At 40.4% G+C, this 15,290-nt stretch overlaps 1 protein-coding gene across 3 annotated transcripts in view; it reads right to left on the reverse strand.

Moving 5' to 3' along the window:
* GAREM1 (GRB2 associated regulator of MAPK1 subtype 1) overlaps positions 1-15,290 on the reverse strand; it is a 203,840-nt gene that overhangs the window by 117,610 nt on the left and 70,940 nt on the right. For all 3 annotated transcript variants that reach the window (XM_043558553.1, XM_043558552.1, XM_043558554.1), the window contains one exon: positions 9,634-9,774. In XM_043558553.1, the coding sequence (XP_043414488.1) occupies positions 9,634-9,774 (141 nt within the window). The remainder of the gene's footprint in view (positions 1-9,633; positions 9,775-15,290) is intronic.

Consider the following 15,290-nt stretch of genomic DNA (forward strand, 5'->3'; position numbering starts at 1 on the left):
GCAGGTGGGGCCAGGGGAACAACGAATAGCACAGGGGAGTTGGTACCCAGTGTGGTGTCTAGTGGGTAGTAGGGTCCTTAGTCCAATGGACACCGGGCCTCAGAAAGGCTCTGTGTTACACAAGAGTTTGCACCCACGTGGGGACACCTCTGCCAAGTCCTAGCCAGCAAGCAACAGAGCCACGATGGAGGCACAAGAAGCTGGCAATAGCACTGAAGATTGACTGGAAGAGGAGAGGGGACTCTCGGGTCTTCAGAGCAGGTGAGACCCAGTGAGGATAGCTGGAAAGTGAGAGCAGCTTTGACAGGACTGAAGAGATAGCATCCACAAGACGTGACACACACTAACTTCAGAGATAAGAGGTGGATGAGAACTAAAATTCCCACCCAAGATGACTAGCTTATTGAAGTAAGAAAGCCAAGATGATGAAAGGGTGTGAAGAGCTGTAAGGAAAAAAATAATTGCCACTGGGCATTAAACTCATGGAATATTTCAAGTGTTTATGTACCCACAGCATTTCATTTACCTACAATGATTTCTTTTTTTAAAATTTTTCGTTTATTTTTGAGAGGGGGGAGGAGGGGCAGAGAGAGAGGGAGACACAGAATCCGAAGCAGGCTCCAGGCTCTGAGCTATCAGCACAGAGCCTGATGGCGGGGCTCCAACTCACGAGCTGTGAGATCATGACCTGAGCCGAAGTCGGACGCTTAACCGACTGAGCCCCCCAGGCACCCCTACCTACAATGATTTCTAACACCTAGAAAATAAAAGCTCTGTGTTTATTTTGCTTGTCTCACGCTCACTCACTGGCTTGACTCACTCTTGGGGACAAACCCCATGATGTTCTATAAACCAGTCCCAACAGGTTGGAGGCCCTGCTAATGCAGACTTCACTAAAAACACACATGAATGCGTCTGAATCATCTCTCCTCTTGCCCTAAACGTCAAAAAAGCCGGCCTGGACCCCGCGGTTCGTTGTTTTTCTGTGTCGAGGATGCCTGACAACAGACGGGGAAGCAGTTTACCAGAAGGCCAGCACTCAGCCTCATGGAGAGGGAGTCCAAAAGGTAAGTGATTCCAGTTCTAAGCAACAGAGTGGAGTGACTTCTGGAAGTTTTGCCAGCACTGCAATCAGTTTTGGAACGTTAATATTATTAAGTCTGTTTTCTGTAAAGAAAAAAAAAAACCTCAAAACAATTCCTAAAAGCTGAAAAGGAACCTTTCAAAAGGTCACCTTTTAAAAAAAGATCTGTACTCATTTAGAGGTACAAATCCAACATGGAAATCAAATTATGAAGTGAGACTAGTCCATCCCTAGTGCTATAAACACTCCATTAACAGTGTGATTTGAGGCAACTTGTTCAAACTTTCCACCTGATGTTAATCGCATTATCTCATAGGTTAAGTTATACTTGAACTGGAGGTATCCCGTTCAAGTACCAACTTTCCACTCAGCACCAACATACAAGTAGAAAAAATGTAGAAAACAGCAGTCTAGAGTTGTAAACCCCAAAGCCCATCCCGGTTTTGTGCCTGAGTTTTTAATTTTTTTGATCCTAGATTTTCTGCTGGTAGAGTCAGTGTATGATTTATAAGGAGAGTCAACGGGCTGAAACGTGAAAATAGCAATCGAGGGATTCTCAAGGTTTTATTAAAATCATTTTACTAGCATTTATAGATCAAGAGAAGCCACACCAAATACCTCTCCATGAAGTTGCTCATACATTTCCCCTTTCCTTATCTCCCATAAGGCTCTTAAGAAGAAACTAATAAAATATTTTTCCTTTCTTCCCAAATCTTACCCACATCCCTTTTGCCCCTTCCCTTAAATCACCACCACGAACTGGGGTACCCCCTGGAAGCTAGCCCATGCTGAGAGCAATCCTTTCCCCTTAGGAAGGCAGTCACTGGATGGTGCTACCATGCTATAAAGATGGAATCATTTCTTCCCGAGTTCATCTTTCACTGGGTTGTTTCCACAAACACTCAGCACTGGAACAAAACCACCCAGTGGACGGTGAACTCTCACTCCTAACAGAAATTACTTAAGACTATAAATAAGACTCAACGATTGAGGCAGAGTGGTTTGGTGAGACCACCACTTAAGAGTTTTATATTACGATTAACTTTGCTGCTGGTTGGTAAGTCAAGGTCCCCCCCCCCTTTTTTTTTTCTTAATTACAAAAATTTCCAAACAGAAAATTAGGATAATGAACACCCCATCTATCCTTCACCAAAATCTAACAACTTTAAGAGCTTGTCTTACATTCATCTATTTTTATGTTTGTTTTTGCTGAAGCATTTTATAAACTATAATCACACTCCCCCCCTAAGTAATTCAGTACGCACCTCTAAGAAACAAAGATATTTTCTTCATAACTATAAAACTAGTATCACCCCTAACAAAATCAAAATATTTCCCTAATATCATCTCATCACAAAGGTCACTCATATTCAAATTTCCTTGGGGTTATTGTTCTTAAGCGTTCAGAAGAGACACTAGAAAGCTATACCAAAGGATGGCGAAAATGCTCGAGTCATAGTTCTACCAAAGGTAGATGTTTACATGATTTCTTTATCCTTGCTTTGGATTAAAGTGTCAGGGTAAATGCTGAAGTGTAGAAGATACATCCTCCTAAACTTCCGACTATGAATCTAGGTTATAACAGCTACAGCGATGAGTTCCTGAAGTAAAGGAGGGGAGGGAAAGAGGGAACAGACAACTTTCAAGAGACAAAAATGGCAATGACAATTTCCCAGACACTGGGCTATGATATTACCTAAACTGTCTCCCCCTCTTTTCTCTTCTGATTCATTCCCCCTAGCCTAGAAAGATTCTTCAGACTCCATTATTCTTAAAAATGAGTATTAGAAACGTTCTGTTTTTATGTCCTCTCGCTTGGCTTCTTTGTAACCCATCTTGACAAGAGTAATTGCTCCAAGCTTGCTCTTCCTTCCACTCATTTTTACTCCCCCTTTGTTATCTAATTGCCTTGCTCTTACTCACTAAGACCCACCTTTTAGAGACTGACAATTTCCTTATCCACATTTAAAACATGCTTTCCCCAGGCCTCAACTTGCCTGTTCCCAGCAGGCTCCCCACACATTGCCCTCTCCACCCTCTCCAAGTCCAAGGGGCTCCCTGGGAAGCTCTTCTGTCTTTGCTTCTTCCTGGTAATTTATGAGAATGTCACTTGTTTGCGGATGACTTATAAATCTGGAAAAGGTCAAGATAAATATATATTTACTTAATTTCCCCCTAGAGTCAGAATACAGTTAGTGAACTGTGTGTGAAAGGCAAGGAAAGTGAAAGCATTCTTCACCTTACTGGCTGATTCTTTCTCTCTCTCCACTTTTTTAAGTTGATTTATTTATTTTGAGAGAGAGTGCACGCACATGCAAAGGGGTTGCAGGGGGAAGGACAGAGACAGAGAGAAAGACAGAATCCCAAGCAGGCTTGTGCTGTCAGTGCAGAGCCCGACATGGGGCTCAGTCTCACGAAGCGTGAGATCATGACCTGAGCTGAGATCAAGAGTCGGACACTTAACTGAGCCACCCAGGCACCCCCTTACTGGCTGATTCTAATAGATCTCTCTTCTGTACAATGGTTAGAATGCCTTATGTGTGGACAGTGCCTTCTAGCACTTTCCAGGCAATAATAGTGAGGAAGCATGCTCTGGAGTCACATATCCTGGGTTCAAATCACACTTAGGAGGTGTGATAAGATACTCAACGTCTTTGAACTTCAATTTGTACTTGTGAAAAATGCAGATAATAATAGAACCCACTTCCTGGCTTTGTTGTGAAAGTTCCATGAAGAAATCAAAGTAAAATGTTGAGTTAACAAAGTGTCTAGAAAATAGCACTGAATGAATTTTAGTGATTTCAAACTGTGACCTAAAGATTCAAATATGAAAAGTGGTTACTCTTTAAGTATAAATAAATCTAGTATTTTTTACTGGAAAAACTGGGGGGGGGGGATAATGTTTCTTGTTATACTCTTATTAGTCCATAGGTCGTTTTGAAAGAAAGTTTGGTTATTCCCATTTTAACACATGAGCTATATCTCATGTAATACAGAAAGTACACAAAGTGTTGTTCAACGCTAGCATTTACTTTTGTAAATGGATGATTCATGCTAATTAAACTTGCAACCCGGGAGAATAAAATTAGCTTGTTTCGACATTTCCTTTTGTTCAGTAATTACACTCCAAGGTTATGTAGATACCACATTACTATAATTTTGCCTGAGAGACAGACTGCACACCCACATTTTTAAAAACAGGCATTGCTGATAGCAACCCAGGTGCTTGCTGAGTAAGAGCCCTGCAGACTTCCTAAGCAAATCTTACACTAACCTTATGCTCCAGTGTCACTTATTTCTGTGCATATTGTAGCTAGTAAGGAAGTAATGAGATCATTTTTGCTTGTTATAGATTCACCGGATTTGCAGGAGGATGAGAATTTAAAAATAGAAGCCAAACGTGGCTGCCGTTTATCTCTGATGCTTATGTTCAAGTAGCAATCTGTTCACCCATGATGACGGCAAGCATTCCATTAAATGATTTAAATTTTCACAAACCCTCTCAGAATCCTACTACTTCTCAAATTGGTAGACCAGAGACACACAGAGACGTCACATTCTGACCCATTTGGTTTCTCAAAGCTTTGTCTTTACAGACAGCTATTCTGGGTCGGTTTTCATGAGACAGGTGATAATGAGGAGGTAACATTTATTTAGTACTCATTACTGTGCCAGGCACAGCGTTGAGTCATTTACACACATTAGATCATAAAGAATCGTCGTGACATTTTCTAAGTAAATCTCCTTTCTACAGATTGGAAACTCAGAGCCTTAGGAAGATAAATTAAATTCCAGAGGCAATGGCATATCCAGGTTTTTGTGGAGCCTGAAGTTTATATTAGTTTTAAAGGAAAAAAAAAGTCAAATTATGAGTACTAAATTTGGTTTAATGCCCTAAAGGGGTCAGCATAAATAAGGAATCCTGATGTATGAGCTTCAGCAGTAACCAACTTGTGTCTGCTTGACTGACCACTCCAAGCTGTAGAGACAAAGGAATCTGATGAACAGAAATGCGAATTGTAAAATGAAAATCATTCACCTTTAGAAAATCTTGGCTATAATGCAGTTCACTAGGTTTAAAAAAATTTTTTTTGAATAGATTTGTTTTTCAGTTCAGTATGTCAGGAGAGACAGGGCAGCGAAAGGGGTGGGGGGGGGGGCACATGCAGGGTGAATGAGCGGGCTTTGATAAAGTGCCAAGCAGTAGCTTACATGGTCTGAGAATGCAGAAAAATTCTGAGTTCTGCATTGCATGTTCCTTAGGAAATCTTTGCCCTCTTGGGAGCAGTGAGAACTTAGAAAGTTTAGATACAATTTATTTGTGATGCCTTCTGAATAAAACTTGTGTGAAAGCAGCAATCGCTTTTCTAAACACTATGCCAATTTTTCTTGAGTGGTTTCTCCGCTGTTAGCAAAATATGTGATGCTGACTGAACACATTCTCTCTGTTGGAATCAATTATTTGTTATACCAAGAAAACTCTTTCTTATCCAAAATGAAAAACTTATTTTGCCAGAATGAGGGAGGTCTTTATTTTTTCTCCCCCAAAGCACATCTAATAATTTTAGAATTCAGAATAAGGCAACTCTCCTTACCATCCATAGTGCTGTTCTGAGGAGTTCAAGTCCTATTTATCTTTTCTCAATTTTATTAAATTATTTCTTTTCACATGAGGAATTTCATGAAAATTTCTGATGAAGGGTATGGGAAAGGCAGTCTGAATCGTGATTTCCTTAAAATGCTGAGTTTTACTATATTCTAGAATATATGTGAATAGGGCTGCATACAGCTGCCCAGGCTGTGCACTACACAACTCCAAAGGACGCTATTTACACACAGTGAGGAGCGATGCCTAGAACATGACAGTGCAGTGGCCTCAAATGAAGAGCACACTGACTGAAATGAATGGTTGCTATATAGGCCAGAAAATAAGTACATGCTTGAAAAGACGAAGGGGGCACATGTCACAGAGATACATGGGTTAGCTGTCCCCAAATGGCTAACTTTAGGACAATATGAACATCAAAATAAATAAGAAATGTATTATAACCCACTGAATGAAGTTAGAATCCATAATTCCATAATAGGTGAGTAAGTAAACAAATGGCAGAAAGACAACTAACAAGTAGAGCAAGTAACAGTGGGGTTCCAACTCGATTTTGGCTCAGATCATGATCCCAGAGTTGTGGAATCAAGCCCTATGTTGGGCTCTGCACTGAGCATGGAGTCTGCTTAAGATTCTCTCTCTCTGCCTCTCTCCATCTGCCCCTGTTCCCTGCTCGTGCTCTCCCTCTCTCTCTCAAAAGAAGAAGAAGAAGAAGAAGAAAGAGGAGGAGGAACAGCGGAGTTAAATTAGAAATGTACCATTTTCTCACCTTCATGGTAACAACCAGATCAGACAGAAATCAACAGCTGTGCAAGTGGGGGTGGGGTGATTTAGAGAAAGACCACTCCTCCTTTCAAATGTCCTAGTAATCACACAGTAATCCTCATGAATGGGAATAGTGCCCTTATCAGAAGAGGCAGGAGAGAGATGGTGGAATTCTCACTCCACCAAGAGAGGACACAGCGAGAAGACTACCACCTACAAAGGACAAAACGGCCCTCACCAGACACTGGATCTTTCCTGCCTCCAGAATTGGGAGAACTGAACTGTTCATAATCTACCCCAACTATCTGTTATAGCAGCCTGAACTAAGACAGTCCTATTTCAAGGTTTTTTTTTCCTTTAATGTATTTTTTTTCCTTTTGTGTAAAGTGGTATGATCTTAGAGTCCATGGCACCTCAAATTTTCATTTAAAAAAAGTATCATTTTCTTTTTTAAGATAAGGTTTTTTATCTTAATTCCAGTACAGTTAACATACAGTATTATATTAGTTTCAGGTGTACAACAGAGTGATTCAACATACCCTGTGCTCATCTCGACAAGTGCACTCCTTAATTAATCCCCATCACCTATCTCATCCATCACCCACCTACCTTCCCTCCGGTGCCTGGATTCCCAGTTAAGTGTACTGTCATCTTCCTTATAGATAAAGAGTGGGCTGTTGAACATACCATATCTTTCTTCCCAGTGGAAGCTGAATGGCTGTTAATTAATTAATTAATTAATTTTTTAAACGTTTATTCATTTTTGAGACAGAGAGAGACAGAGCATGAATGGAGGAAGGTCAGAGAGAGAGGGAGACACAGAATCTGAAACAGGCTCCAGGCTCTGAGCTGTCAGCACAGAGCCTGATGCGGGGCACGAACCCACGGACCGCGAGATGATGACCCTAGCCGAAGATGCACACCCAACCGACTGAACCACCCAGGCGCCCTGGCTGTTAAGTTAAAAACAATAAAACATTTACAAATACTTGGGGAAATCTTTTCTTCTGACACTGTGAATGCCCATCCCAGAGCAATGGGTCCCAACCTTGGCTGCATAATTTAACCATAGAATTCAAAATTCTGATGCCCAACCCACACTCACAACCAACTGAAGCAGAACCTCTGGAGATGGGACCTGGGCACTGGTCATTTTTAAAGCTCTCTAGGTCATTCCATTGCATAGGTAAGTATGAGATCCCTAGATCAAGCATCTACAGCCGTAAAGAATTGTATCTTTTATGTATGGATCCAAAGGATTCACAAAGGAGTTTCAGAACTGGTTTCACTGCCTTGGGGTGCCTGGGTGGCTTAGTCACTTAAAGCGTCCGACTCTTGATTTCCGCTCAGGTCATGATCTGGCGGTTTGTGAGTTTAAGCCCTACTTTGGGCTCTGTGCTGACAGTGCAGAGCCTGCTTGGGATCCTCTCTCTCCCTCTCTGTCCCTCCCCTGCTCACACTCTCTTTCTCTCAAAATAAATAAATAGACTTAAGAAAAAAAAAAAGAATTGGTTTCACTGCCTTAACTATAGAGAATAAACAGATGGTTACCAGAGGGGAAGGGGGTGGGGGGAGTGGGTAAAATGGGTGAAGGGAATTAAGACTACACTTATCTTGATGAGCACTGAGCAATGCATGAATTGTTGAATCATTATATTGTACACCTGAAACTAATATAAGGCTATATATTAACTATGCTGGAATTAAATTTTTTTTTTAAAGCTAAAAAAGAATTGGTCTCACTTGTTGAGGAATATACAGTCTCAACTGGCAAATGAAGATATGTGTGTATCTATGAATGAAGACTGGGGGCATGTGCTCAATGAATGTGATACACAAGAAATGTGGAGGCCATATAGGCACAGTAGGGATGCCCGTACCCTCCTGATGCACGGACAGGCTCTGATAAGAGCAAAGCTGAGGAAGCCTAACTCTAGCTGGGGAATGGTGTAAATGGAAAAGTACCCGGTATGTCCAGGAAATAGTGAGGGGACCAATCTAGCTGGATGGAAGGTTCCCTCTTCCGCGTAGAAAAGGTAAGTTTGGAGAAGCAGATTAGACCCAGCCCCTGAGGGCTTTGAGAAACAAGCCAAGGAGTCTGGTGGCAGTTTGGGGTCTCTAAGGAGATTTGAGTCAAGGACCAAATGCAAGCATTCCTTGGGGAAGACTGCTTTGATGGGCTACTCACAGTGCGGTCAGGGGAAAGACTAAAACTCAATCTACTATGAGAAGAACGTGCACATTAGATCAAACTGTATATGTGATGAAGCACAATCTTATACCTTCCTTTTCAGTTTTCCACAAAAGACCAGGAGTTTGGGCTTCCTAGAAACTGCACGGATCCCACCTGTGGTGGGACCCCTTGGCAGGAGAGAGTGGACAGGATGCAGGGTTGGTCTTGTCTCTGTCCCTTTGGCCTGGCTCCAAATTTCACAGTCGTAGTACTTTCTGCTGCTACCTATTCCTCCTTTTTTCATGAAGGCTACTCTTATGGCCAGGAAATAAAGTTCTAGGTGACAAAGTTTCAGGCTAGAGAAATTCTTTCTTATAATTTTTTTTTAATAGGAGTATCTGAGAAGCTGAGTGATCCCGAGGTCATACGGGCAATTGGAAGACTCCTAGGAACAAAAGAAGGGGCCAAACTATTCATTTACTCAATAAATATTGAACACTTACCATTTGCTGCCATTCTAGACAATGGAACTACAGCAAGGTCCCTTTTCCTGATAGGCAACTCTCTGGGCATTGTAGAGGTTTCACTCAAAAACAAAAAGGCAGTCTTGTAAAGCCTTTGAAAGGCTTTTGTAAAGCCAGTCACAAAAGCAACATTTAAGTTGTACCCAGGGTTACTCAGAGACACTGGAGCTCAGAGGCTGTCTACACATATTGACTGCCATCCCAAGACCACGGAGACGTTCTTTGTATTTGTAAAATTTTCATTTTATAAATAGCTGATAAGAATCCACATGTAACTACATGCGTTGATTACAAGTACTTAGGACAAAATGAAACTGAGGTTTCACTGATAAAGTCACCACAAAAAGTGTTTGATTCTTCTTTTTCTATGTCATTATATTCCAGTTTATAGACAAGTCCTATTTTCTCACTGTGGAGGAAAAAGTTAGCATATGCAAGTCCCCTTCTTCTGCCTTTTCTTGCCCCTCGAGAGAAGTTTTACCTGCATAATGTACCGGAATCTCTATCTTTGGCCCAATGACGTAGTGCCCCTCCTCCAGGCTGTGGGCAGTGATAGTGGTCCACTGACGGCACGAATGAATCAGAAGGTAGTCATTTTCCCGCAGCCCTTCTATGCATTCTCCTAGAAAAGATAATTTTATAGGAGAAACTTAGAATTAGCATCTGCTTACTCCACACTCTGCAGTGAAATTTCATGGGTTAAAGCTGCACTATTGCGGAACTTGGCAGTTCATCCTAATATGACATAAGTTTGCTTCTGAATTAGCAGTAAGAAGGCATTCCACAACAAGCTGACAATTGTACACAGGATTCCATAAAAATGTTTCCCACTTATCTGCAAAGAGATTTTCAAAACCTCATTTTATCTCAATGACTGTTCGCAAGGATACTAAAAGTTATTAAGTGCCAACAAAGTGTTAGGCACTATTTAGATGCTTTGCACATATTATTTCATGTGATACAATAATATTATGAGGTAGATATTGTCCCCTCTCTACAGGTGGGAAAAAAATCAAGATTCAGAATGTTAAGTGATATGCCTAAGCTCACAGATTTAATAAGCAGAAAAGTGAGGATTCGGGGCTAGGTCAGACTGATTCTAAAGCTTATGCTCTTAATCGTTAAAATACAACCACCAAAATACATAATAAACCTATCTCTCTGTTGAAATACTGGTTGAAATTAGATGCCAGAATCTCCTTGTAAATTTTGTGTGTTTTGCCAGTTCTCTCTGGCCCCCTATCAAACTTCCCAATCAATTAAAAATAATGAAGCTTTATAGAATGCAAATGAAATTATTTTTCACTTTGATATCTTCTGAGGTACATTTTTAGCATTTGAACCAATGACAAGTTATTTCAAAAGAAAAATCCATCCCCTGAAACTTAAAAGACATTTTTTAAGATGCTGAAATGATCCATCTCATGAATCCTGGTTTAGTAATTCTAAGTGCTCAGATAATGCCTGAAAAGGCTAATTTCTTTATACAGAAAATAATTAGCCTTTTTTATTTTTGATGCTTATTATATTGTAATAATCAAGAGTCAGTGATATAATTGTATGTTTTGAAATGGAATTTATAGCTCACTTAAAAATTCTTAAAAGTTTCACGGCTTCTATAATAAAAAAAAAGTAGAGGAGGCTGTAATGATCAATTTGGTACCACAATCATAAGCCATCAAATTTGTTTCCAATCCAGTAAGGCCACAGTCTTTAAAAAAAGTCTTCATACAAGAATACTCTATTGTTGTTGCAGGAGATACAAATGGGATGGGAGAAGAAGAAACAGATCTGGAAACAGAGGTATCCTAGTAGATTTGAATGAGAAGGTCCAATTCACCAGGGGGAACTTTCCAAACCAGATTCCCCTGCCCCTCTCACTTTGGGGGACCAGGTTCATAAAGACAGCTCTCGAGGAGACTGCTGGTACTTATGAGCCCGTTGTGTCCCCCTCAAGCATGTTAGGGCAGGAAAGAAAGATCTGGAATTGCTGCTCCATAGGAGCAACCGTACGGCCACCCTTAAGGCTCCCCACCAGGAGGCAGGCAGGTGGGAAGGGCACACAGACATCAGGCAGGCATTGTAAGCACAGGCCTTGAAGCCCAACAGATCTGGTCTAGTCAAAGCTCTGCTCCTCACCACTCTGTGGTCTTGGGTAGAAACCCTCCTACTTCAGAGTGGTTGTGAAGATACACAGTGACAGACATGGAAAATGTGTAGCACCAAATCTATCACATTATGTTAGGAGTGGTTAGGAAACATCGGCTATTAATCTCATTTACTGTAGGCTTTTTCTCCCTAGAATTAACACTCTAATTCAGGTCGTGTTATCCCCTTACAGGTGAGGAAATGACCTTCAGAGCAAGTCAGGAAACTTGCCTATCACTTTGTAGCAGAAACGGACTTTTCGGTTCCTCTACCTCTCTCCCTGTTCTTTCCACACCACATGGACTTTTGCCTTGAAAACTGCCAACGATAATCCAAAAAACAGGGAGAAACTGACCCTCAGCTCCAAGTCTCACTCATTCACTCAATCAGTATGACAGGCACTGTTCCCAGCACCTGGGAAACATTTGTGAACAGAGATCCCTGCCATCCAGGATGCTTACGATCCAAGGAAGAAGGGAGACGGTATCAGCAAGAAAAATGAATAATTAAATTATGAATTCATTAGAAAGTGAAAGGTGCTATGGGAAATGGAAAAAGTGAAGGGTAAGAGAATCAGGACTACAGTATATAAGAAAGAAGAGTTTTGCACGGTTATCATTTTGAGATATTTTTCATTCATTTACCCAACAAACATGTCTCTGCTTATTTGTTTAGCTTTTTCTAAACACAGCTTGAGGAATAACTAATATACAAAGAACTGCACATATTTAATGTGTACGATCAGATGACTGTCAAACATTTATTTATGGAGGCTCTTTCATGCACAAAACACTGGAAGAGTGGGCCAAAATGTAAAGACAGGGCGGTCTGTGCATTCGAGAAGCTGACATTCTCTTGGTGAGATGTATTCACACGTAATTTTATGTAAGGTAGGACAGGCTGGGTGCTACGCAAGAGAAACAAGAAATCTGGAGTGGAGACGGGGACTTTAGCAGAGAAGACCAAGAAAATGTCAAGAGGAATATATACTTTTGGGGCTTGTCCTTCCTTCATGGATGAGCTGGGCTCAGAAAGGAGGTGGGCAGTGGGGAGTCAGAGAAGGGGCTGGGATAAGAGAACGGCCAAAGCTCCGCTTTAGGAAAAGTAACCTGGCAACACTATAAAAGCTGGATCGGAGAAGGGAGAAAACAGAGCCACGGGGTGTATGCAGGAAAGTCAGAGGGAAAACACACCACCATTCAGGGAAAAAAGAAAAATGTCGTTTTCCGCAACTAAACGGTTATATCATACAACTGTTTTAATTTTATTCCGCAGTGGGCTCTAAAGAGGCAGCCAAGAAACAATTGCAGTCAAGTTAATCAAAATGAAAATTTAATGTTAAATCCTACTGCTAGCTGCTAGTAAACAGTCTGTCAAGAGGATTCAGAATGATTTTCGAAGCTATAAAGTAGTAAGAAACCAGGGCCTGTTTTTGAGCTTATGTCTTTTTTGTTTTTTTTAACAACTGCCTGCTTCAGGCAAAATAAGTTTCACAAAAATTGTCTAGAAGTAAAACTTAATATAATCACTTAAAATGTCCTAGGGGAGGCCACTAATAGAGGCACTACATTAAATGAATTCATAAAGTAAACATTTTTGTGACATAATTAGCCTGTTGCTTAACTACTATATATAACATGCTAAAACTTACATATTTAGCTCAAAGATGTAGTGACAAGAAGTCTAAAAGCAATGTGTGTTAAATTCCAAAATATGTTACTGCCATCCTGAAACTTCCCCACATCTAGCATGCTTCTGGGATATGCTTTATTTGCCTGGTTTGACCTTGATCCCCTCAACATTAAGTCTTACACACCTATTTAAATTATTTTTAATGCTAGGAAAACTAGAATCCATGAATCCTTCTAAGTATGCTTTAAAAAAACCAAATTAAAAATTATAAATAAGTATTTATAAGCTGGAAATGCACAAATTCTCCTCCTGTGGCTGGTGGCCTTTATAATCTCCTGATGCACCTTTCTGATTTCTCCTTGTTACCTTCATGGTTCCCCCCCCCCCACCACTTTTCCACATTAGCTATAACTGTAGGAGTTAATCAAGTTCACCATTTCTCTTTCCTTCACAATCTTACACACCCCGCACGGACTCAATTAGTTACGGACAACTCGCAAATGCATGCTCTCAGTTACCAACTTGTACGCAGCGCTCTTTGTCCAGGCTTTATCTTCTACACTTTTCTACCTGGATGTCCCCATGCTAATTCATTCAGCCATCCTACATTCATCCAACAAACACGTACTGAGCACCAGCTATGTTCTAGAACCAGGAGATACAGTATTGAACTAAGTACCTGCTCTCATGGAGTTGACCTCTTGGCTGGGCTTTCAATCACCGTTTTTCACTCTTTCAATTCATTTAAATATTGCTGTGGATTAAACTTCCAAGAATACAGCACGGCTCATCAGACTGATTCTTCTACTTACATCTGCCTTTAGTGGTTCTCATTCATACAGAATGAGGCCTGAATTCCTTGGCTCAATACTCAAGGTCCTCATGATTGTAGATCATCAAAATATTGGGAGATCATCAGAATAGAAGACCTATATCCCCACACCATACGCTAGAGCCCAAAGGACCTGTTCTCTGTGCCACACACACAGTGCAGTCTCACTCACCTGGGCCCCCTCGCTTTCTTTCCTTGGTCCGAGCCTTATCTCCAATCCTCATTTACTCACTAGTCATCATACTCATTTTTGAAAGACCAGCTCAAATGCCACCTTCATGAAGGCATTCCTGATACGAATGCTAATATTTTCCATTTAAAATGCAGCGATTTTGTAATTTTGCTAATATTCTATGCCGAATTTATAAACTTCTGACATTTTAATGTTTATGTATGTTTAAATGGCATAATAAAAATAATTTAACTATACAGGAATTATAGGCATTTTTTTCCTTTTGAAATTGGTCTATACACATTTCGTCAATTTTGAGAACCACGGTTATAAGGACTAAGAACAAGGATAATTCAAGACTATAAAGACTGATAGACAAGATCCTCTCTAAACTTCCTGGTCTTACTAGCATCCAAGGCAATGCAATGGAGTGGCCCAGATTCACTGCCCCACGGTTCTATTTTGCTTTTTAAATATTCAGATATAATGTTTACATTTATTTAGAGTATTTTCCCCCACAGGGCGTCTGGGTGGCTCAGTCAGTTAAGTGTCCAACTTTTGCTCAGGTCACGATCTCACGGTTCACAGGTCCGAGCCCTGCATCAGGCTCTGCGCTGACAGCTCAGAGCCTGGAGCCTGCTTCAGATTCTGTATCTCCCTCTCTCTCTGTCTCTCGCTCACTCACACTCTGTCTCTCTTGCTCTCAAAAATAAAGAACATTAAAAAAAATTTTAGAATATTTTCCCATAGACACTGAATCTTATGTTTTTATGAAGCTTGTACCTATTCTAGCATTGTTTAAATTGTAATTAAATTGATTATATTTGAATATACTGAATCAGTATATGACTATAGTGCCTTTATATATGAATTACATAGAATATATCTCAATCAATTCAAACAGTTGTATAATGTCTATAACAGTAGAATCCAAATTTCTATTAAATGCTTTTTTATTTTTAAATATGAAGCACAGTGTACTTGGATGACAATGTATAATGTTTTAATATTAAATCTGTCAATTTACTGCTGATGGGTTTTCTGTTAAAGTTGGGCTGAGAACAACACAGACACATACCCACGTTGGTTTGGTGTTTTGCTATCCTCATGGCACAAAGAACAAATGTGTGATTTTACACAATTCTCTAAGTTGTGTTGTGATTTTGGCAGCTCTTATATTAAAGTGGTTTTTTTTTTTAATTTTCCACATTTGTCTCTCTTTTTCTTAGTGTTGGCATCTCACACCAGAGTAACACGTTTGGTCAGCAATTTGGGGCTGTATCTCCACAGAAGGCATACACTTTTCATCCATTCAACTCTCAGAATACCCGACTTTCCAATTTGCACGGCAAAT

This window comes from Prionailurus bengalensis, chromosome D3, assembly GCF_016509475.1.
Source record: "Prionailurus bengalensis isolate Pbe53 chromosome D3, Fcat_Pben_1.1_paternal_pri, whole genome shotgun sequence".
NCBI classification, from domain to species: Eukaryota; Metazoa; Chordata; class Mammalia; order Carnivora; family Felidae; genus Prionailurus; species Prionailurus bengalensis.